The 22,421-nt window shown below is 43.1% G+C and overlaps 1 protein-coding gene across 5 annotated transcripts in view; it reads left to right on the plus strand.

Moving 5' to 3' along the window:
• The first annotated feature begins 9,104 nt into the window (after nucleotides 1-9,104).
• The window catches only part of Eri3 (ERI1 exoribonuclease family member 3), a 123,875-nt gene continuing 110,558 nt past the window's right edge, over nucleotides 9,105-22,421 (plus strand). For 2 of the 5 annotated variants that reach the window (XM_051188582.1, XM_051188585.1), the window contains exons 1-3: nucleotides 9,227-9,588; nucleotides 11,576-11,651; nucleotides 21,694-21,971. In XM_051188582.1, the coding sequence (XP_051044539.1) occupies nucleotides 9,454-9,588; nucleotides 11,576-11,651; nucleotides 21,694-21,971 (489 nt within the window). In that variant the 5' untranslated portion in view covers nucleotides 9,227-9,453. The other 3 variants (XM_051188586.1, XM_051188583.1, XM_051188584.1) reach the window with 3 other exon arrangements.

The following is a 22,421-nucleotide window of genomic DNA, read 5'->3' on the forward strand; positions in this document are numbered from 1 at the left end:
TGTGTGGGTATATGTGTGCGGGTGTGAGGGCCAGACATCCACACTGGGTGTCTTTAATAGCATCTCCATATTACTTTTGAGACAGGGTCTCTAACGGAACCTGGGGCTCATCAGTTTGACTGGATTAGCTGACCAACAAGCCCTAGCAATCCTCCTGTCTCTGCCTCCTCAGCTCTAGGATTACAGATGTGTATCATCAACCCCAGCTTTTTAATTGGATGCTGGCAACCAGAACATGGGTCTTCATATTTACATTGCATTTTTATTGGCTGAGCCATTTCTCTAGCTCTGTTATCTCTTCTTTGTTTCAGTTTAGTTCACTAGATATTGGCAGGGCAGGATTCCTTTTCAGAACTATCTCCTTCGCTTTCAAACTTTGCTCTTTTCCCCCTAGAGTGCCAGATCTGGAAAGAGCTTGGGACTCCAGTGTTTTCTAGGGGCCCTTTGCTTCTGTCCAGTGACTTGGTAGCCCAGGTATAGGATAGGTGGGACGGGACTGTGCGGTACATGACAATGGAGATCCACATCTGTGGAAAGTGTGCATCATGATCTTTCCTAGGTCCGTGAGGAAGGAGGGGGAGATCAGAGGAGTCACAACAAGGAGGCCAGGGCAAAGAGTACACAGAGAGTGAGAGAGCTCAGGGGACAGGGTCTCCCTGGGCTGGTGGCTCCATTTGGCTTCCCATCTAAAGGGGGAGGCTTAGATAGCCGAGAAGAAAAAGGCTAATAAGAAAAATATTAAACTGCAGTGTGTGTGTCCCCGGGGACTTCCTGTTGCCATGACTGACCTCCTGGAGAGCGCCATTTGTTCCCAAACATGGCAGCTTTATAGGCACTTGTAGGCCTGCAAAAAACACCAATTTGCTGCTGCAGTTTGTTTTGATAACTGAAACTTTCAATAAATCTATATTAAAATCAAAGAGAAAATTAACTGGGCCCCAGCGAGGGGCACAGAGATAAGGGAGCACATTACCACCCTGGCCTCCACCACCCCACATCCATCTCTTAGTTCAGACTCAGGTCACCAGGGAGATGAATGGCACAGGCCATGGGGAACAAGCCTAGGGAGAGCGGGAAGAAGAGGGAACCGCCAGGTTCAGGCCCCACTGATGATCCTGCAGAAGACAGTCATGGGGAAGAGGGGTGTGGTCAGAGTGGGAAGAGGAGCCAGAGAAAGTGGTGGGAGAGGCAAGAATAGTAGTAACAGCCATCCATCATTTACTGAACTTTTCAATGCCACGAACTGCACATCTTGGGTTTAATTCTAACAACAGACATTAGTGCTAGCTCCACTCTGGAGATGAAAATACGGAAACGTGGAGAGGTATTTGATTTGTTTAAGGTCATAGCCACAGCTAGGGTTCAAACCCTGGCTCTCTAGAAAAATGTAGTCCTTATAGCTGTACCATACTATCCTGTGTAGATTATAGGGATTAGAGCAGTGGTTTTCAACCTTCTTAATGCTGTGACCCTTCAATATAGTCCCTCATGTTGTGGTGACTCCAAACTGTAAAATCATTTCATTGCTACTTCATAGCTGTAATTTTGCCACTGTTATGAATCATAATGTAAATTAAATTATCTCATAGGCAGGATATCTAATCTGCAACCCCCAAAGGGGTGACAACCCACAGGTTGAGAACCTCTGGAGTAGATGGTAGCAGTTTTTCCAGTCTCTGGATAAAATGATTTCAGATCTGGCCTAGGTTCTCCTAGCTGTTGGGGGCTGCCATGCACTGTCCTTGGGGTCAGCATTCTCTATTCTGTTAATGGTTGGTTAAAGTTGTCTATTGTGTGACCTTTCCTGGAGTCTGTTTATGTTCACTCCAGATACAAAGGGCAATGACACTCCAAAGAAATAATTCTATCCAAGTCCTGCTTGATGCACCAGTGAGCTTATTGGTCTACACACAAGAACATGAATGAAGGGTTAACGTGGAGTAATATGAATGACTTGGGCAGCTGCATCACCAAACACTCTTGAGTAACAGCTTGAGTAACAACTTAGGAAAGCTATGCCACTCTAGTACCCCTAGAGCATCTTAGGGGCAGCTACACAGCCAGACTGGACTCATTGCAACAATCTCTCACCCCTTTTACAGCCCTTGGGAGGGGAAGGTCCAGGTGAGCCCTCCTCCATCTCTCCAGTGGGAAGAATGTTAACAAACCTGATCCTGTGAATGCCTTGAGCAGGTGATCCAAGTGGCTCTGAATCAAGAAATGAATAATAGTCAAAGGGAGGCAATGGCCACACAAGTTCTCAGTTTTGATGGCCACTTTGCTGGTTTTTCCTTGGTGGCTGCCTTGTCCTGTCTTGGGATCTTATTTTCATTTGTCACTTTAATCCATTAACGCAGAGGTCTAGAGACTGCCCAGGATGTGTCTGACTCAGTTCTTCTGCCACCCTACCTAAACCTTGACCCCAGGGCCTTGGCCAGTACCTTCCTTTGGGAGTGAGTGTTAGGTTCTGACATAGCTTCCATGTGCCCACTGTGTTGGGGTTGCAGTGGGCCCAAGTGCTCAAACCAGAGGCGTTAACACAGTTTTCAGTCTCAGGTGAGCAGCTGTTCTTCATGTGTGAGATCTGGCACTCCGTGTAGCTCCTGGAACGGTGGAGATTACAACCTTTTGTTTTGTCCTGTTTCTTTTTTTATTTCTCTTTTGGTTTTTAGAGAGAGGGTTTCTCTGTGTAGCCCTGGATGTCCTGGAACTCCCTCTGTAGACCAGGCTGGCCTTGAACTCAGAGATCTGCCTGCCTCTGCCTCCCAAATGCTGGGATTAAAGGTGTGCCCCACCACCATCTGGCTTTTTCTCTTTGTTTCTAATGTGATCATTTTATATTACCCATTTTGATACAATCTGATAAGAGGAACTGTTTTCTTTGCTACCCTGACCAACTTGATAATACACTGCCTGGTATTTTCACCCCATCCCTCCCTCCACCCCCACCCCCTGTTTCCATCCTCACTTCTTCCTTACTCTCTCTTCCCTGGGCCAAGACTTCCCAGTTAAATCTAAGTATATAAGCTTAGTCACAGTCTCTGCTGGTTTCTAGGGCCCAGCTAGTGCTTCTCCTCCTCCTGTTCATCCTTCTAAATGCGTATGTATGTTTTGTCTGCATGCATGTCTGTGCACCACTTGTGTGGAATGCCTAAAGAGAACATTAGATCCCCTTGAACTGGAGTTATAGACAATTGTGAGCTGCCTTGTGGGTGCTGGGAATCAAACCTGGGTCCTCTAAAAGAGCAGCCAGTGCTCGTAACTACCAGCCATTTCTTTATCCCTAGGGCCCAGATCCTTAAACTGTCATCAATGACACCATATAGGGGTAATAGAACAGATTGCTGGGATTTGGGAATACATTTTTTTAAAAATGGCAAAAGTAAAAAAAGTTTCTGAATGTGAAATGGCCAAAAAATTAATTCAAAATCAAATATGTGAAGAGTCTGAGATGTTTCTGGATATGCTCATTCATGTTGTAGCATGGGACTTCACACAGCCTTGGCCTTAAACACACAACGTGTGACTTTGCACTGTGCTTGCTATCACACTACTCAACACCAGCCAATGCTGTGTGAAACACCTCAGCTCAGATTCAAGACTACTGTATGTGTTATGAACTGCAGTGTTCTTACTATACCTGTAGAGTATGCTGCTCTTAGAGAAACATGCTGCTTTAGTTGTGAGAAAAAAATCTTTTACTATTTCCTTATCATCATTCCCTAGTCCACGTAAGTGTCAAAATAGTCTGTCTTTGGATTGCATTGTGTTAGAATGTTTGATTTTTAAAAAATGCTCTTTGAGTTGCTGTCTTGAGTTTTATGTGTATATTAAAAAAAATCACTAAATGAATTTCCAATGATCTCTGAAATGGTGCTAAACATCATGTTCTGGTTGGCTTTTCTGTCAACCTGACACAAGCCAGCATCATCTGGGAAAGGAACCTCAGTTGAGAAGATACCTCCTATGGGAAAATCTTTGAGGGCATTTTCTTGGTTGATGGTTGATGTGGGAGGGCCCAGCCCACTGGGAGCCATGACACCCTTGGCTGGTGGTCCTGGGTTAATAAGAAAGTGACTATCTTAGTTAGGGTTTCTATTGCTGTGAAGAGACACCATGACCATGGCAGCTCTTATAAAGGAAAACATTTAATTGTGGCTGGCTTACAGTTTCAGAGGGTTAGTCCATTATCATCATAGTGAGATGTGGTGGCATGCGGCCAGACATGGTGCTGGAGAAGGAACCGAGAGTTCTACATCTTGATCCAAAGGCAGCAGAAGCAGCTGTCACTGGGCATGGCTTGAGCATATATGTGACCCCAAAGCCTGCCTCTGAAGGCCGGGTTTTAAATGAGTTCACCAGACCCAAGATAAATGATAAATAGGTATTTATTAGAGAAAGACTTACACAGATAAGAGTAAATAACCACCGAGGTCCTCCTGCTCCAAAGATGCAGTCTCTGCCTTCTCGATGTTCTTCAGAATCCAAGAGAGTGTGAGCCAGCCCCTCCTCTACCTTAATGGGTCACATCTGCACCTGAAACCACGCCCAAAGAGTGTGGCCACTACTACAAGTTCACTCACAAGGCAAGATGCCACTACATGCCTCCATAGTGATACACTTCCTCCAAGAAGGCCACACCTCCCAATAGTGTCATTTCCTATGGCTAAGCATTCAAATACATGAGTATATGGGGACCAAACCTATTCAAACCATTACAGTGGCTGAGCAGGCCACGGGAAGATCAGCAAGCTGCATTGTCCATGTTCTCTGCTTCAGCATCTATGTCCAGGGTCCTGCCTTGAGTTCCTTCCCTGGATTCCCTTCATGATGGATCGTGATTGTGATGTGTAAACCAAATAAGCCCTTTCCTCCCCAAGTTGCTTTTGGTCATGGTGTTTTATTACAGCACTATAACGCTAACTAGAATAAAATACTTCTGCCATGTTGTACAGAAAGGAGTTCATACCACTCATGATTGTAAAAAACTATCCATCAACCAAAAAATGCTAAAGAGGCTCTGTTCTGTAGTATCAAATCTTCAGATTTAATTCTTTGCCAAGCAGTGGTGGCACATACCTTTAATCCCAGCACCTGGGAGGCAGAGGCAGGCAGATCTTTGTGAATTTTTGGCCAGTCTGGTCTATAGAGCAAGGTCCAAATCAGCTAGAGCTACACAGATAAAACCTGTCTCAAAAAACAACAACAACAAAAGAGGACCTATCTAATTAGTGGTATACAAACTAGGTTTGTGGGCTTTTTGTTGTTGTTTATTTTTTGAGACAAGGTCTCTCTAAGGGGCCCAGGCTGTCTTGGAGTTAGGTAGACCAGGCCTAGAATTCATAGAGATTCACCTGCCTCTGCTTCTCAAGGGCATGTGTCATTAAGTCTGGTCTAGAAACTAGTTTTTGTTCTTAATAATTAGTAAAGATATATGTATATTTGTATGTATGTATGTATGCATGTGTATATATATATATGTATATATATATGTTTTAAAATAAATTTTTGAATGGCTTATTATCAGCAAATGTTGATTTGTATACCTAGTTTTATTTTAGTTTTTTATTATTGGCGATTGAATCTCAGACCTCACATATGTTAGGGAAGTGCTTTACCATTGAGGCCTCTTATTATTTTGAGACAAAGTCTGGGTGGGCTGGCCTTGAACTAGCTTTGTAACATAGACAGACCTTGAGTTTTCAATTCTCCTGACTTCCACATAGCTGGAATTATAGGTTTCATCACCAGTCATATAGAAATGGCCATATAAAAATCTTATGGTCATGTAAAAGTCCTATGGTCATATAAAAATCTCTCCAGTGGTGGGCAGTGGTAGTGTATTCCTTTAATCCCAGTACTTGGGAGCTCTGTGAGTTCAAGCTCAGCCTGGTCTATGGAGTGAGTTCCAGGGCATCCAAGGCTACACCAAAAACCAAAACCAAAACAACAACAACAAAGTCCCTCTAGTGAAAAGGGGTTATGAATGAGAAAAGTTTAAGAAGCCCTGTTCTAGAGCTATAGGCTCTAGAACTGAGGCTTGAAAGAGTCAAAGGCTGCATTGGGTAGCTTTGTAAAAACACTAAATGTATACCAAGCTCTTACAGTGCTCTGTTATTTGAGTATAGTTTCATGGTCTTTGTCCAAAGAGAGTTTACGGCTCAGAGCTGTCTTGGAAGATCACAAAGGAAAGGGTGCAATCTGGGTGGCAGTCAAAGGGCATATGGAATGCTATATATGGAGGGTGTTTGTGCTGGGTCTTAAGGCCTCTGATCTCTCTCTCTCTCTCTCTCTCTTTCTGTGTGTGTGTGTGTGCGCGTGTGTGCGTGTGTGCGTGTGTGTGTGTGTGTGTGTCTCAGTATTTTCTGTATCCTTTTTTTTTTTTTTTTTTTTTTTTTTTTTTGATTTCAGGAACTTTGTTTTCCCTCCTGCATTCTTGTCTGCTAAATTGACGAACGGCCTATCTTTCTCCTCTCTCTCTCTCTCTCTCTCTCTCTCTCTCTCTCTCTCTCTCTTTCAAGACAGAGTCTCACTATGTAGCTCAGATTGGCCTGGAACTTGCTATTTAGACCAGGCTGGCCTCAAACTCACAGAATTCACTCTGTCTCAGCCTCTTAAGTGCTAAGACTAAAGGCATGTGCCACCATACCTGAATAGACTCTTACCTTTCTCTTTCTTTTGATACAGAGTCTCAGGATGAACCCTCGCTGACTTGGAACTTACTATTATGGGGCCCAGGGTGCTCTTAAATTCAAGAACCTTGAGCTTTAGCCTACTAAGTACTAAGAGTATATGTCTAAACTACCACCCCTGGCTTTTGTTTACTTCATTCTTTTTGAGGAAAAAATTTTGCTTACTTATTTGGGTGTGTGTGTGTGCCTGTAGAGGTCAGAGGACAGCTTGTAAGAGTCTATTCTCTCCTTCAGTCATGTGAATCTTGATGAATTGAACTCAGATTGCCAGGTTTGGCCATGGCAAGTGCCACAAGATACCCCCAAACCCACTGAGCTCTTTCCCTGGCCCTACTTTATTCTTATAGCCAAGAAAAATTTTCTCTGCTTTGTTTTCAGGACAAGGCCAGAGACAAGAAAGGCCATCGGTTTTGACTGGTTTTATGGCAACTTGTCACAAGCTAGAGTTATTTGGGAAGAGGGAAAATCAATTGAGAAAATGCCCCCCCAACCAGATTGGCATGTGGTGCATTTTCTTGATTGATGATTGGTGTGGGAGTACCCAGCGCAAAGTGAGTGATGCTACCTCTGGGCTAGTGGTCCTGGGTGCTATTAGAAAGCAGGCTGAGCCAGGAGGTAATGGTGTGTGTTTTTAATCCCAGCACTTGGAGGCAGAGGCAGGTGGGTCTCAGGGAGTTTGAGGCCAGCCTACTCTACAGAGTGAGATCCAGGACAAGTCAGCATTGTTACACAGAGAAACCCTGTCTTAAAACAAACAAACAAACAAGAAGAAAGATGATGATGAGGAGGAGCAGGAGGAGGAGAAGAAGAAGGAAGAGGAGAAGGAGAAGAAAGCAAAGAAACTTGCTCAGCTAGCAAGCAGTGCTCCTCTGATCTCTGCTTCAGGTCCTGTCTCCAGGTTCTTGCCTTGAGTTCCTGCTTGACTTCCTTCAATGATGAATTGCTGTGTGTGAGTATAAGTGAAAGAAACTTTTTCCTCCCCAAGCTGAGTTTTGGTCATGGTGTTTTGAATCTCAAAAGAAGACACCATCTAAAGGCCTCTTATTTTTCTTACTTAATTTTTATATTTATTTGTATATATTTATTTGTTCATTGTCCATCCCTCCTCATTTTGCCTCTCTAATAGAAAATCGCCTTGAGGATACAGGTTTTGTATGTCTTACCATTTAATCATCAGCAACAGACAGTGCCTCACACTGGATTATAAACACATATTGACTACTCGTTCAACCCAGGTTAATGCTTATATAACAATAGAAGGAAGAAGACCCAGTTTCAATTCCAGGAACTGGGGAAAAGCAATCATGCCTCCACTTTCCTGACTTGGGATGAATGATATCTGCCTCCGCTTCTGTTTGTTCCCCCATTTGTTACAAACATTTTATTGCATAGCTGCTTTGTGTCTGACACCATATCTGCTATAACTCATGCAGCATGAACAATATGGAAATACTTCCCATCTTAAATGAGTTTAAATTCCCGGCAGAGAAATGGCAAGGAGACAACAATTGTAAAGCACTGTGATCAGTTCTTTAGGTTCACAGTAGAACCACCTAACCCATTATGTGAATGAGATTAAAGGCATTCCCTGATACGGGGATTACAGGCATTTCCAGCTCAGACAGGAACCATTATGTTAAGATCTCAGAGGTGGCAGGGTCCAGGACTGATATCAACCATCTTAAATGAAAATAGCAGGTGGCAGACAGAGGAGCTTGGTAAATGAAGATGGCTCATAAGATGGATCTTACTGAGACGGTGTCAAAATCATCGGTGGCTTGGTTAAGACCGAAGCTTCTCATTTAATAACGTGGTATAATGACTTCCCAGAGAAGCTAAGATGGACACACTCACCCATCGCTTTAGGTGTAAATTCTCCCCAGCTTCCTGCGGAGACTGGGGAAGCCCCCCCCCCCCCCCAGCTGTGGCCAGAATCCTTTTAATCCTGACATTTCCTCTGAGGGGACTTGAACAAGCCAGTAGCTTCTTCCCTAGAAAGGCCCCTCAGAAATCCAAGCATTTTCTTAGCCGAATTTGCCTCCCTCCTTTCCAGATCTCCTTCAGGCCCGTACCCGAAAATGGGTAATAATTACTTGTTGACAATGAATCACAGAAGGTGTCGCCTACAGAGAGCATCTCCTAAACCCATACTCACTGTGTGCCTACAGTGAAGGTGGGGGAAAGAAGTAGAGAATCTGTGTTATTCTGAGCCTGACGAAGTTTTCGGTTTATTTTATTATTATTATCATTTATTTATTTTTAAGAAAATCCCTTTCACTGTTCAGAAGTGACCCTCCCCTTCTCTTCTGACTACGTGTCTCCTCCAAACTACAAGTCCCACAAGGCCCAGCGCCAACGGTCACCATTTTGACACATCTTAGCGCGCATGTCGGCGGGAGAGAGAGCGTTTGGGGAGAAGAAGCCCCGCCTCATTGTAGTTCATTGGCCAATGGTGCCAGCAGCGGGCTCAGCGGTTGGCTACCGAGCCCGCCCGTCCACCGCGTCGGTCGGGGTCAGAGTGCGCGGAGGTGAGTCGGTGTGTTGTGGACTCGTGGTGCTGGCTGCCGCTGTCGAGGCGGCTTGGAACGGGCTGTGGGGAGCGGGCGGAACTGGCCCTGCTTCTGCCTGGTCAGCGCCGCAGGCGGCGCGGGCCGTGCCCGCTGCCGTCAACTGCCCCAAGCGCCTGCTGAGGCTGAGGGAGACGTCGGGGCCTGCACCTGGAGAGAGCCTGCCGCGCTGGCCCGGAGGAGGGGGCGTTGCCATGGCGACAGCCTCTCCGGCAGCTGACGGGGGGCGGGGGCGGCCCTGGGAAGGAGGGCTGGTCTCCTGGCCCCCTGCCCCTCCCCTTACGCTCCCTTGGACCTGGATGGGCCCGAGCTGGGGGCAACACCCCGGGGTGGGTGAGATTGAGAAGGCCCCCAGTTTGGGCCCTGGTTAATGCATGCGGGGTGTGGGTCGTGGCTCGCACACTTTATGTAGTCTGGGATACTAACCCGTGTGCTCACCCTTGGATGCATGTTCTGTTGGCGAAGGGGGAGCTGGGGGTGGGGGTAGAGCTGGGCTTTGCAAGGTGGATGGATGAATTGATGAAAGGGCCTGATTTGTGATTACTAGAGAAGAAGAGAGATTGGACCAGAGAAAATAGAAATAGATTGAGGAATTAGTAGATATATAGAGTACCCCTCTCTGCATCCGGGCACACACGTTAGCACTTCCTTGTAAGTCACAAACTAGGTAATGATGGTGGACAAAATGAAGAAAGGGCCTTAACCTGTGTAGCTTTTTGTATGCCTTTATTGCAAATGGCCCAGCAACAGGTGTTTTCTTAAAACAAATCTTGCAAAATGTCTACTGCAGGATGTTGACCGGGAAGATGGTGGGTATGGGGCCCCTCATCTGGAAATACGGATTTTGCAATGACAAGGGACATTTTTATGGCATGCATTTGCTAGTGCATTTCATCAGTTTCCCTGTGTAAGGGCAGCAAAAACACGAATCCCATTGGCTAAAGACTATACTCTATTTGACTATAGTAGGTTGTGATTGGCTGAATGGTTTTTGACTGTAGAGTTTGTACCAGAAGGCTTCATCAAATTCAGCTTTATTCTGACTTTATCAAACACAGTAGACCTTGTTTCAGTGGGCTCGTTCTTGGACCTTAAGTATATTATACTTGAATCCCCTACCATTTAAAAGCCAATTTATAAACAGTGACTTGGAGTGTGACTCCACTAATGTGTGCCTGTGATCTTGGTTAGAAACCCACTTGGCTGACTGTCGGCAGGTGCTGAATGGGGGAAGGGAGCTGCCGGGAAGTGATTGATAAGGTTTCCTTTATGGATTCTGTGGTGCTTCACTGGAGCTCAGAGCACTTTGGCAACTTGAGCACTCCAAATTAAAAGCTCATTAACAATTCCTGCCCAAAGATCCTGTAAATAATCAGCTAGCTAGGTCATAGAACTTGGGTAAGAGCTCTCCCTCAGACTTGAAATTTCCAAATAGAAGTGTTTTTATTCCCTTTCATTTTGTAAAGTTTGCTCTGTGGTGGGATAAGCTGGGGGGGGGAGTGGCCTGTTCCCAGGGGGATCAGGATAAAGTCTTAAGTGTGTGGAATGGCAGACAGGAATATATTGGTTCCAGTTGTAGATGTTTGTGCATAAGGGCTTCACTAGCTTAAAAGATCACATCTGTGGTTTCTGGTCCTTTAGAATATCTGAAGTAGGTGATAAATATTCCTTGACACTTTAAACAACTTGTAACTTTTTAGATGGTCTTGGTGTGTAGCCCTGGCTGGCCTCTCCTGTGTGTGCCACCCATGCTTGGCGCCCTTGGTATGTTGATTTGGAGTTTGGCTACTTTGATTTTCTTAGAATTTGAGGAGGACTTGGAAGTATTTTGAAAGTGTTTCCTGATCTGTGTTTCCATTCCAGTTACCACCTATAAGTTTGTGGCAATGAACCCTTCTCTTCAGGCCTGACTCAGCCCCAGTTTCTGAGTTCTGAATATTGCTAGCCTTGTGGCTTTGTCTGATAGGATTCTGAAATTGTCCAGTGAGCCACCACTTCAAGACCATCTTTCTTAGTTGAGGCTCAGATATTATGAATATTTGGCATTTCTAGAAGATAAGCTTCCTTAGAACAATATATCAGAGAACATGAAATCCATAATTCATACATTATATATACATACACACATACTATATATATATATATATATATATATATACATATATATATCAGTCAATAGCATCTGAAGGATCAGTAGGGCCATTGCCTTTCCACAGAGATAGCTCTTTAAGAGTTTGAGTTAAAAGTGACCCTTAATGAGGATTTAAACCTTTGAATTGAAATATACCTGTTGCAGAGATGTGTGTTTGTCCACAGCATTGGGGCTTTCCAGCTCTCACAGACCCTTCAGCATCTCCAGCTGCCAGTCTTGGCATCTTCGAAGTAAGGAGAGGTGAGAATCCTGTTGCATGATCTTGTTTGGTGTCTGACTATTTGGATTTGGTGGGTATGGGATGGGGGTTGGTGCAGATTGCATTTTTCCTGTAACTTCTGATAAGATGTACTCATACTTACTGAAACTGAATTGACCAAAATCTTTAGAGTAACAGTTGGAGGTGAGTGATCCAGACTCTCCAGTTCTGTCATGATTTGCTTTTTTTTTTTTTTTGTGTCTCCTCAGTACTGGGGAATGAACCCAGGACTTAACAACATGCTAGGCAAGCATGCCACCACTAAACAATACTCCTAATCTGTCTGTCTCTCTGTCCGTCCTTCCTTCCATCTTTCTTCCTTTTTTAAAATTATATTTGATCTTAACTAAATTGACCAGATGGGCCTCAGACTTGTAATCCTCCTGCTTCAGACTCTACCTAGTAGCTGGACTTAGAACCATGGATTACCATGCTCAATCATGATTTCCTTAATAGATACCTCATGAGTACCTCACCTTTAGGGTAATTGAGTAGAGCTAAAATAGCTCCATATTCGAGAAATATTCAATTCAACAGTAAGAGCACCTCACATGGCTCTTGTGATGGATTTGGGTATGAGTTGTATGTCACCTTTGAATGAATTGTTGGTTAGTCCCTACCTACTTCCACATGGATTGACTAAAAAAAAGGTGGATTTTTGATGATTGCTACCCAGGGATTTGGGAGTCATTTGTTCAATAACTAAGGCCCAGACATTTTGCTAGTAAGCTGGAATTACAGCAGCAAACAAGACTGCCTATGCTATCCAAAAGCTTTCAGATCCATAGGAGAAACCAGTAATAATTCAGCAATTATAATATATCCAATAACTAAAGTAAGGGACCTAAGTTCTCTGGGATTATAGGAGTGATCTTAACCTGGACTTGTAGACTCTGGGATGGCTTCTCAGAGGAATCAACCTCTTTACCTAGGAATCAATAAACACATGAAGTACCAAGTATCAGAGCTTTGTTGAGTTTGAGGAAGTTCAGTGTAATTAAAAGGCAAGTGGGAAATGAAGCAGGAAAGGCGATCAGAGGATCACACTAAGTATAACTGTGTGTGTGTGTGTGTGTGTGTGTGTGTGTGTGTGTGTGTGTGTTAGTATTCATTCTCTTTACTAATTTCATGTCTGTATAATGGCACTTAAAGGTGTCTACCAGAGAATTTCTTGGAAATGTCAGCCAGTTACTGTTTCACAGATTGGGAAAGATAGTCAGCATACAATGTACAATGAATTAAAATGTTTTGGAAACTATTTTCTGGTGAAGGACGTATGACCTGAATGGGGCCCTTGAAGGTATCTTCATTTTAGGGTTCCTAGCTAGGAACTGTTTTAGCTATATGCACAGAAACTGACCTGTGTTCCTAAGCATTCTAGGTAGTCAGCAGTGGTCCCCATCCTCATCCTATATGTCCTACTTGGTCTCTTCTTTCCTTGCCTGTAGCAGACTGATAACCTGTGCCTCATTTTGGAAATGTCTGCCAGATCAGGTGTGGTGATGTGTCTCATGCAGGGGGCTAATAAATTTGATGAGTATGGGAAGTTTAGAGTCAGAATTCCACCCTGCTCTTTCTCTTTCTTTTCCTCTTCTGTGAGTCCTAGTGTACTTGCAGTGATGGAAGTAAGCCTACTGATTTTTGATGATGTTTCTGTGACCTTGGACAAGTCCCTTACCTCACTTGAGTTTCATTTTGTTGTCTAAAATGGAGATAGTGGGATTTAATAGCATTGTTTAAAGCTTTAATGATGTAGAGGAAGCTCGGAAGCTCTTAATAGTGTATTGATACTGTTTTTTGTTTGTTTGTTTGCTTGTTTGTTTTAATATTTAGATAGGCTCTCACTGTTGCTGTCCTGGAACTCTCTATGTAGACCAGCCTGGCCTCTGTCTCATAGAGATCTGTTTGCTTTTGGCTCTCAAGTGCCAGGATTAAAGACTGGAGCTACTACTAATATTCAGCACAAAAGCAGGAAGTGGTTGGGTGATATGAGTTTTTGCTTTTTGAGCTTTGAGTCCATACATTTTTCATTGTGTTCATAAGGTAAAAGCTTAGCTGGCCTACAGGAGGCAGTTATAACTAAAGCAAGGCATGGTTTTTCACCGTGGAAACTTTGTACGTAGTAGAAGTTCCATAGTCCACACACCTTCAGTAAAGTGAATGGATTAAGCAGCTTCTCAAGACTCACCCATGTTATTAGCCTTCTTCTCTTTTTGGGATCACTTATTAGTGTCGTCACATTACTGGTCCTGCATCTCTGTAAAATGCCTCTTGAATGTTTGTGACTTTCTCCTCCCACTCAGGAAAATGAGTCATGTGCTCTGTTTAGGTTTTCTTGCTATCATGTGAGGAATCCTGGGCCAAGGAAGTTGAATGGAGTTGCCCAAGATCACAGTGTAAGGTACTGTTAAAGCTAGTGCAGATTTGTCTCCAGATGAAATTGTGCAAGTTGATTGTTGTGATTTCTCTTCCCTTGAGTGAGAGATGCATAGTAATTGTAGAGCGAGATGATGCCCCATCCATTCTGCTGGACTTTGTTTGAATGCTGCTTTATTTATTTGGTTTTGTGGATTTTAATTGATGATTTTGAGATTCAGACCTGTTGGGAAGCAGATTCCCTTTGGGTTGTTGTTTTTAGCTTCTTCCTCCTTTGGGGGACATTCCTTGGGGAACTCTTGGGTTAGGAGGGATTGCTTTGATATGTTCAAAATTGTGCCTTGTGCCCCACAGCTACAGGTAAAATCAAAAGGCAGATAATTTATGGGAGTGTCAAAGCTGGCCGCTGGCACCTCAGAAGGCCATTAGTATGCCTGTTCAGACCCTCTGTGTCCTTGCGATTGATTCCTTTTTGCATGAGTCTGATTTGGGAAGCTGTAGATCTGTGTGCAGTGATTGGATGTGACAGTCCAAACACCAATTCTTAAATTAATCCTTTTAATAGTATTCCTGCACCAAGGCAATATTCTCTCTCTCTCTCTCTCTCTCTCTCTCTCTCTCCTCCCTCCCTCCCTCCCTCCCTCCCTCCCTCTCCCTCCCCCTCTTTCTCTTCTTCCCTCCCCTCTCTCCCTTTCTCTGAGGAAAAAATGTGAGAATGGCAGAAAGGGATGGAAGGAAACAAGCTAGCTTTGTTCAGGGTGTTTTGGTGTGCTCTGTCTACCGTGTTTTACTTCTAGAGTAGTTGGCATCATGGCTTTGAGCGTATTAATTCATCTAGCAAGCCTTTACTTTCTTAATTGTGCCTGATTATATGCTAGGAGTAAAGAAATGAATAAAATGTAGTTGCTGCTTTTAAGGAACCAACTCTTGTTTCCAGATTTCTAAAACTCATGTGCCATTTAGATTAAAACTCAGTGCTTCTCTTTCAAGCTGTGTGAAAATTTGAAATGCATGAAAGTGCCTAACAACAAAATAAAGAGTTACAAAATATGCTTTTTATGCATACGTGGATGCCTCTTTACATGCACATGTATGTAGAGCTCTGTTGCTGTCTTCCATCCTTCCTCTTGGAGTCTTTGAAAATTGTTAGTAGCAGAAGAGACAGGTACTTAGTGTGTCATATAGTGAGAAGATAAAAGTCTTGACATTAGAATAAACTGTGCTACAGGGTTACATGGAAGCCATTAATTTTATCATGGGGTATCAGAGAAATCTACAAAAAGGGTGGGATTTAGCTGGGTTTCAAAGAAGGTGTTAAGTTGCTGGTGAAAAATAGCAGTGCTTTCCAAAACAGAGGGAGCAGCATTTTCCAAACCCAGGTTTGTAGAAGGAAATGCCACATTTGGGGACTTGAGCAAGAGCTGGCTGTACCTCTAACTCCTTAAAGTTCCTCACTCTGTAAGGTGGGAATAGTCACACCTCTGGAGTTGTGTATGGGAAGAGGCTTGGAAGTCCTTGTACTGCACTGCAGTTATTTTAATCCAAGATGTTCCTAACTGTTGCTACTTTGTGCTCAAGTGAAAGTGTATTTTGTTTTGTTTATTTGTATTGTTTTTTGTTTTGTTTTGTTTTTGGTTTTTTTGTTTTTGTTTTTTTTTTTTTTTTTTGGATACAGGGTTTCTCCTTGTAATTCTGGCTGTCTTGGAACTCACTCTGTAGACCAGGTTGGCCTCAAACTCAGAGATTCACTTGCTTCTGCCTCCTGAGTGCTGGGACTAAAGGAATGTGCCACCATTTTGAAGGCATGAAGTTTATTTACATATTTCTTGGGCTATTTTTAGCTGCTTAAGTCAAAACCTGGCACTAAATAGGTTCTAGACAGGTTATCTTTGTTGTTTCTATGATTTGGGTACTTGAGTATAATTGCTGAGTCATCCTTTGACAAAGGTCTTACCCCAGAACTGGGAAGTTAAGGCTTGGTGGTCCAGGCTCTTGAGTCAGATGGACTTAGTCCCATGGAGTTTCTTTGGAATGTAGTTCCTGTCTCCCAACTGGTTTTTGATGGTGTACTTTGAATCCAGGGATGGCATAGACCTGTGTGCTCCCAGAGATTTCAAGTGTGTGTGGCTGAGGAGGTAGAGTGTCAAGAGACCACATGTTTCCTGATGGACTCCTCAGCTTGTCCTATCTGAAGCACCCCTAGCCAGTGTGTGTTGAAGGATGACCCCCTCCCTTTCTCCCTCCCTCCCTTTCCTTTCCAGTAATGGAGGCTATAAAATGTCTATTTACCCTAGACACCAGAACGACTCCTCTGTGGTTCCACTAATCTGGTGATTTGGTGCTTCTTTGGTCTCTCAGGTAAATACAGATTGAGTCTTTTTATAAAGGCATATTATTTCCCTCATTAAATGTGTGTCTTGGCACATGTGTTATTTACCTGATAGACAGTAATGGCTGCAGAGGAACCATTGGTGTCTGTTGTGTAAATACTCTGCACAGAGACCATCCTCCAGGGGCTATGGCATAGGCCTGTTTCTCCAAATCAGACTGGCCTCAGGGCAGTCCCTATTTACCCCTTCCTGTCCCCATTGGGGAGCTGAATCCTTCATTTTGAGATGAAAGTCATTCATTTTTTCTTTTGCTATAGCCTGCTTACTACTTTTAATTTGCTATAAGGAACGTATGTTTGAGAATAAATGTGAGTTAATCTTGTTATCTGATTAAAAAATGTTAATGCAGGAATACAGAGAATCATAAATTGTTTGAGTTCTTTGCTTCAACCAGATACCAAAATCTCAATTGATATTGGAGCTATAGTCTTAAATTCTGCACACTTGTAACTGAAGTATAAAGACATCAATGGAAAAGAAATCCCCAAGCTGCTAGCACACACAAGAGCAGGTGGGATGCCCTTAGAGGAATTATGGGGGGGTTTCTGAGATGGATGTGTAATGCCAGGGTGGCAGTTAAAAAGGCCACTGAGTGGTAGCTTTTCCAGTGAGGACTCAGTGGCATTGAGGGCTGAGATGGGATTTTGTGAGATCTGTCTTCCCCCACCCCACCCCTCTGGTCTTGCTGCTAGAAGAAACCATGTAGCCTACTTTCTGTAGGCACTGTGAGAAGATCTCTCCCTCATATTTTGTTTTGTTAATAAAACTACACTGCACATGGATTTTATTTATTTAACTTACTGTGGTGGGGATTGAACTCAGGGCCTCATGTGTAGGAGGCAAGTACCTACCACAGAGCTACACTTCCAGCCTTATACCTGGATTTTATTTATTTATTTTTTTTAGTTTTGAGACAGGGTTTCTCTGTATAGCTCTGACTGTCCTGGAACTCACTCTGAAGACCAGGCTGGCCCTGAACTAAGGCACCTGGTCTACACCTGGATTTTTAAATGTACAACCCAAATTTACATAAAAGTTGGAAGTGCAAGACAAAGATTTCTTTTCTGAAGCATTTGAGGATTAAGGTCCTGAACTGATGTTCCATTATTAAGGATACTTGATGTGTATTTTCTATAAGCAGGCCCTTTTCTTACCCAACTACAATACAATTATCAAAATCAAATAATTAACATTGCTTTGTTAAGCTCTATTTAGTCCATTCAAGTTTTGTTGATTTTCCCAGGAATGTTCTTTGTAGCAGAAGAGTATGGTTGATCACTGTTTTTTTTTTTTTTTTTTTTTTTTTTGCATTTAGTGACTTTGATACTTTTGACGTTATTGTGTGTATTATTCTTCTGTTAGGGTTTGTTTGATACTTTCTTACAGTTGGGCTCATATTATGCCTCTTCAGCAGGATATCAGAAATGATCCTTTGTTCTCATTACATCTTGTCAAATGGCATGTGATTTTGATTTATCCCATTATTGATGCCTTTTGGGGACAATGAGGAGAGGGGGCAGGGTCTCACCATGTAACCCTGGATGACCTGAATTTCACTGTGTACAAAGCTGGTCTTGTATTCCTGTCTCAGCCTCCTTAGTGCTGGGATTAAAGGTGTATGCCAGCATGTATAGCAATGATGCTTATTTTTGACTGGTTGTGTAAGGTGATGTCTGCTTATTCTCTACATTACAGAATTACTTCTTACTGTAACTGATAAGGGTTCTGTGGAAAAATACATTGAAACTATCTTTATATACCTCCATAGATTTTAGTTCTATTTATTGCATCTTTATGGACTCATGGTTTCCTGGTTATTAATTGCATTGTAGTCCTTCACCATCATTCCTTTTTGACCAGCAAGCGTCCTCTCAGGGTGGCTTTTGAGTCCCTTTGATATGTTTCTGTTATTCTTTGAACATTCCCTTCCTTTCTTATAGGATATCTTAGGCTTATCTTGTAGTTTTCTTGTCATTTTTCCAAGGAGTGTTGGTTCATTTAGTGGGTAGTGTTGTATTTGGAAGGTACTGGTTTGGTAGGTGTGCTCATTGCTGTTAACCCATCCTTAGTCAATGCTAGAGTGTTAATTTATGCTTATTTTTGTGTGTGTAATCATACTTTTGTTTTTTAGAGACAGGGTTTCTCAGTATAGGCCCAGCTGTCCTGGAACTCACTCTGTATACCAGGCTGGCCTTGAACTCACAGAGATCCACCTGCCATTGCTTCCCATTTGCTGGGATTAACAGTGTGCATCACTACCACCTGGCTATTATACTTCCATGTCTGCTACATCTATACCAGAAATTATGAATTCAGATTCTTACTGCCAATTCCAAAACACCACCACAGTTTTTGTTGTTGTTTTTTTTTAGTAGTGAGAAACATTATCCTTAATATATGCACTTTGCTTATCCTTTTTGCATATAACTTTTCTGTTGTTACTGGCCCTTTACCCTTCCCTCGGGAGTGACTTTTTTTGATCTTATCTATGAGTCCCATTAAGTTTCTTTTGGTATGAATGTCCTCTGAGTCTGCCCTTGGTTCTGACATGATGCAGTACACCTTGCTACCTCTGTGTGGATGCCCTTCTCACCTGCCTTGGCTCTTATCCTTCATTTACACCCCTCTGGTTCTCCCAGCTCCAACTGGTATTTTTCTTTATTGCATTTTTAACGGTTTTCGAATTGAATTTTTTACAAAGGGAAGAGGAAGCATTGTCCTCTTTTCTTTGACTTGATCTGAATTTGGTTGTTAGGAGGGCAGTTTGGAACCCAGTGTTGATCTGTGGAGACCTGATCTGCTAATGTCTGTTTTATTATTTTTACACATATGGGTATTTTGCCTCCCTGCATGTATGTCTGTGTACCCTGTGCATGCAGTGTCTGCAGAAGCCAGAAGAGGGCATCTAGTGCCCTGGGACTGGAGGTACAGATGCTTGTTAGACACCATGTGGATGCTGGGAATCAAACTCAGGTGCTTTGGAAGAGCGACCATCTCTCCAATCTATTCCTAAGACTTAAGACTAATTTTAAGTGGTCCTTCTTGATGTGGATAAAATCTACTGAGAAAACAAAGCCTGTAAGATTGGAGGCCCTCGGGCTGGAGAGTTGGCTCAGCCGTTAAAGGCTAAGCTCACAACCAAAAATATAAGATTGGAGGCCCTCTAGCTATCAGTGTGTTTTCCAAGGGGATGGGGTTAGATATATATATATACTGTGCCCTTTGGGAAGCCTGGAAAGTTATAGTGATGTAGGAGATAACTGTTATCTGAGGGAAGAGCCAGCTTCATGGTTATAGCACTGCTAATGATCTGACACTTTCTGAGCCATTGTATGGTAGACACTGCTCTTGATGTTTTACCCCTGTTCTTGTTCCATTCTCACCTTAAAAGTAGATGCTATTATTGTCATTTTACAGGCAGGGAATTGAAGAACAGAGTGTGCCCATGGTGCCATGGCTAGTAAGTGCTGAAGTCAAAACACAGAGACTCCTTGTTAGTCAAGACTGTTGCCTGTGGTATTGGCAGGCAGAGTTTAGTGAGACACATTAAGAGTTTCAAAAGTCTTTCTTCCTGGCTTTGTTGGTTAGGAAAGGTCTAAGGTCCAGAAGGACTTTGCATCTAAACTAGAATGGGTAATGGAGCCATTATCATCTTGTCACTTGTTTTCCCAGTACTGTTGAGGAGTGAATGAGAGAATAGGTTTATTTTGGATTCTGGATTTCAAAGGGTCATTGGTCCTTTTGCCTTTACAAGAGATTACATAGTGAAACTCAATCTTGCCTTTGTTTCCTTGGCCTAGAAGTTTTGGGGGAGGCTGCAAAGCAATGATAAAATCAAGTACTATGCTTGTGTTAGGATCCATGAAGATTCTTTTTTGTTTTCACGCAATCCTCATGATATTTCATGTTTAGATACAGAACTCAAGGGCCCACACTAGTATGTATCCTAATACATACACAGGCAAGTGATTGTACCTTTTCAGTGAGTTAGGAGGGAGCTAGGAAGAGAAGTTACACTTGGCATTGTACTTTTTTGTTCAGGTGACAGTGTGTACCATACTTCACAGGGTGCTGTCTTCCTACCCTGTATGGGGAGACATTGTCTATCTATAGCTAGTCAGAGGCAAGCCTTTGGTCCTTTTGGAATTTGGTATCAGGAAGTATAAACTGAATGCAATGTGTATATTAAATGGTAAGACCTTGTTTGAGAATTAAAGATGGGGGACATTTGAGTATTGGGTCTAATGTGGGGAAGAACATGTTCCTATATTTCTGCCATGTTTCCCTCTTTCATATCAGGTTATTTGTGAGTAAAACTTAGGCTTTGATTTTTATATTTAGTTAGTCCTTAGAGGAGAGCAGATATTGTGTGAATTTAAAGGGAAAATGTAAAGGAAAAATGATTTAGGTTTTTTTTTTCCCTTGCACATGTTCCCTCAGAAAATTTTACTAGATTTTTAGAAATGCTCCTATTACTGCCACATCTGGGTTTTCTCTTTCCCCTTCCTATTTAAAAGGCCTCATAGTCTTCCTGGGGCTCTAGGAGAGAGGGAGGCAGGCAGCAGATGAGGAAGAGGCCTGAGGCTGTTGCCAGCTGTGCTTTCCAGTTCCCCCAGGGTGCTGCTTACAGTGTGGAGGTTGGGAATCATCAGGATGTGATGAGCAAAATTCCCTGGGATTGGCTTTGTTGGCTTTCATACTTTCTTGCTGGGACAAGGCAGAGGGTATGTGGAGATGTCAAGTTACAGGTAGTTGAAGTAGGGGCAAAAGATGGGATAAGAGCTGAAGAGAGTGTCCAGGAAAGTGAGTCTGCTTCTAGGACTCAGTGCGGTTGCTCACCTCAAATTGCTTTGGAACCCTCTGCTTTAAAGTTAACTATTGCCACCTGAGAAGTTACTTCAGAAGGCCTGGCCCCTCTCTGCTTTCTTTTGAACTTGTGCTTCATTTACAAATGAAGCCAGTTTTGTGTGTTGCTTTGAGAAAGATCTGGGAGACAGAGTTGTTGTAATAACACTGCAGGTGCTGCTGTTAGGGTCTTAAACTTGAGTAACAAAAACTGATTCAGAAAATGGGCCTGGAAACCATGGGGTATGGCTCAGGTGCATGGGTATTCCTGATGTCTGGATGGAACTGGGCCACAGTGGGAGGGGAGTAACCCAGGCTCTGTTTTGTTTTGTTTTGTTTTGTTTGTTTTCTTTTCTTTCTTTCTTTTTTTTTTCTTTCTTTTTTTTTTTTTTTTAAACTTTCTTCCCCTAAGTTTTAGATGCCTCTGGATGCTCAATGCTAGCACCTTTACAGACTGGAGCAGCTCGATTTTCTTCGTATTTACTTTCAAGAGCAAGAAAAGTGCTGGGCTCCCACTTATTTTCTCCCTGTGGTGTTCCGGAGTTCTGTTCCATATCCACCAGAAAGCTGGCGGCCCACGGCTTTGGCGCGTCAATGGCGGCAATGGTGCCCTTCCCTCCCCAGAGATATCACTACTTTTTAGTGCTGGACTTTGAGGCCACGTGCGACAAGCCACAGATTCATCCTCAGGTAACTGTTGTGTCATTGCTTCAGAAAGGTTGGGTGGGCAAGAGGGAGGGAGGAGAATCTTGCTTCCCGGGACCTAGAGTTTTCTCCCGTCTTCTGACTTTTAGTTACCTCTTTGAAGTACTTGCCTTTCTGGGCAGGTTGGTAGTAGGGCAAGACAGAACTGTGAAGTCTCTGTAGAGCAGTGGATACATTTTTCTCCCTAGTCTCAGCTTTGGGAAATAAAAATAATTCTTTCCCAGCCTTCGCCTTCTCCTGGAGTTCTGTGGTTTCTGAAGGAGTGCTGTCTTGAGTTAGTCAGCTCCTGAGAAGATTTTCCCTCCTGGTGTTAACACTTCTACACTGACTCATAGATAACCCTGTCTCCAGTGGAGTGTAGTAGAAAAGGCAGTGTGTGACTAAGGTCAAAGGCTAGGTTAGAAGAAACATTGACAGAGCCAGTTGTCACACTAT

The sequence above is a fragment of the Phodopus roborovskii genome, unplaced genomic scaffold (genome assembly GCF_943737965.1).
Source record: "Phodopus roborovskii unplaced genomic scaffold, PHOROB, whole genome shotgun sequence".
NCBI classification, from domain to species: domain Eukaryota; kingdom Metazoa; phylum Chordata; class Mammalia; order Rodentia; family Cricetidae; genus Phodopus; species Phodopus roborovskii.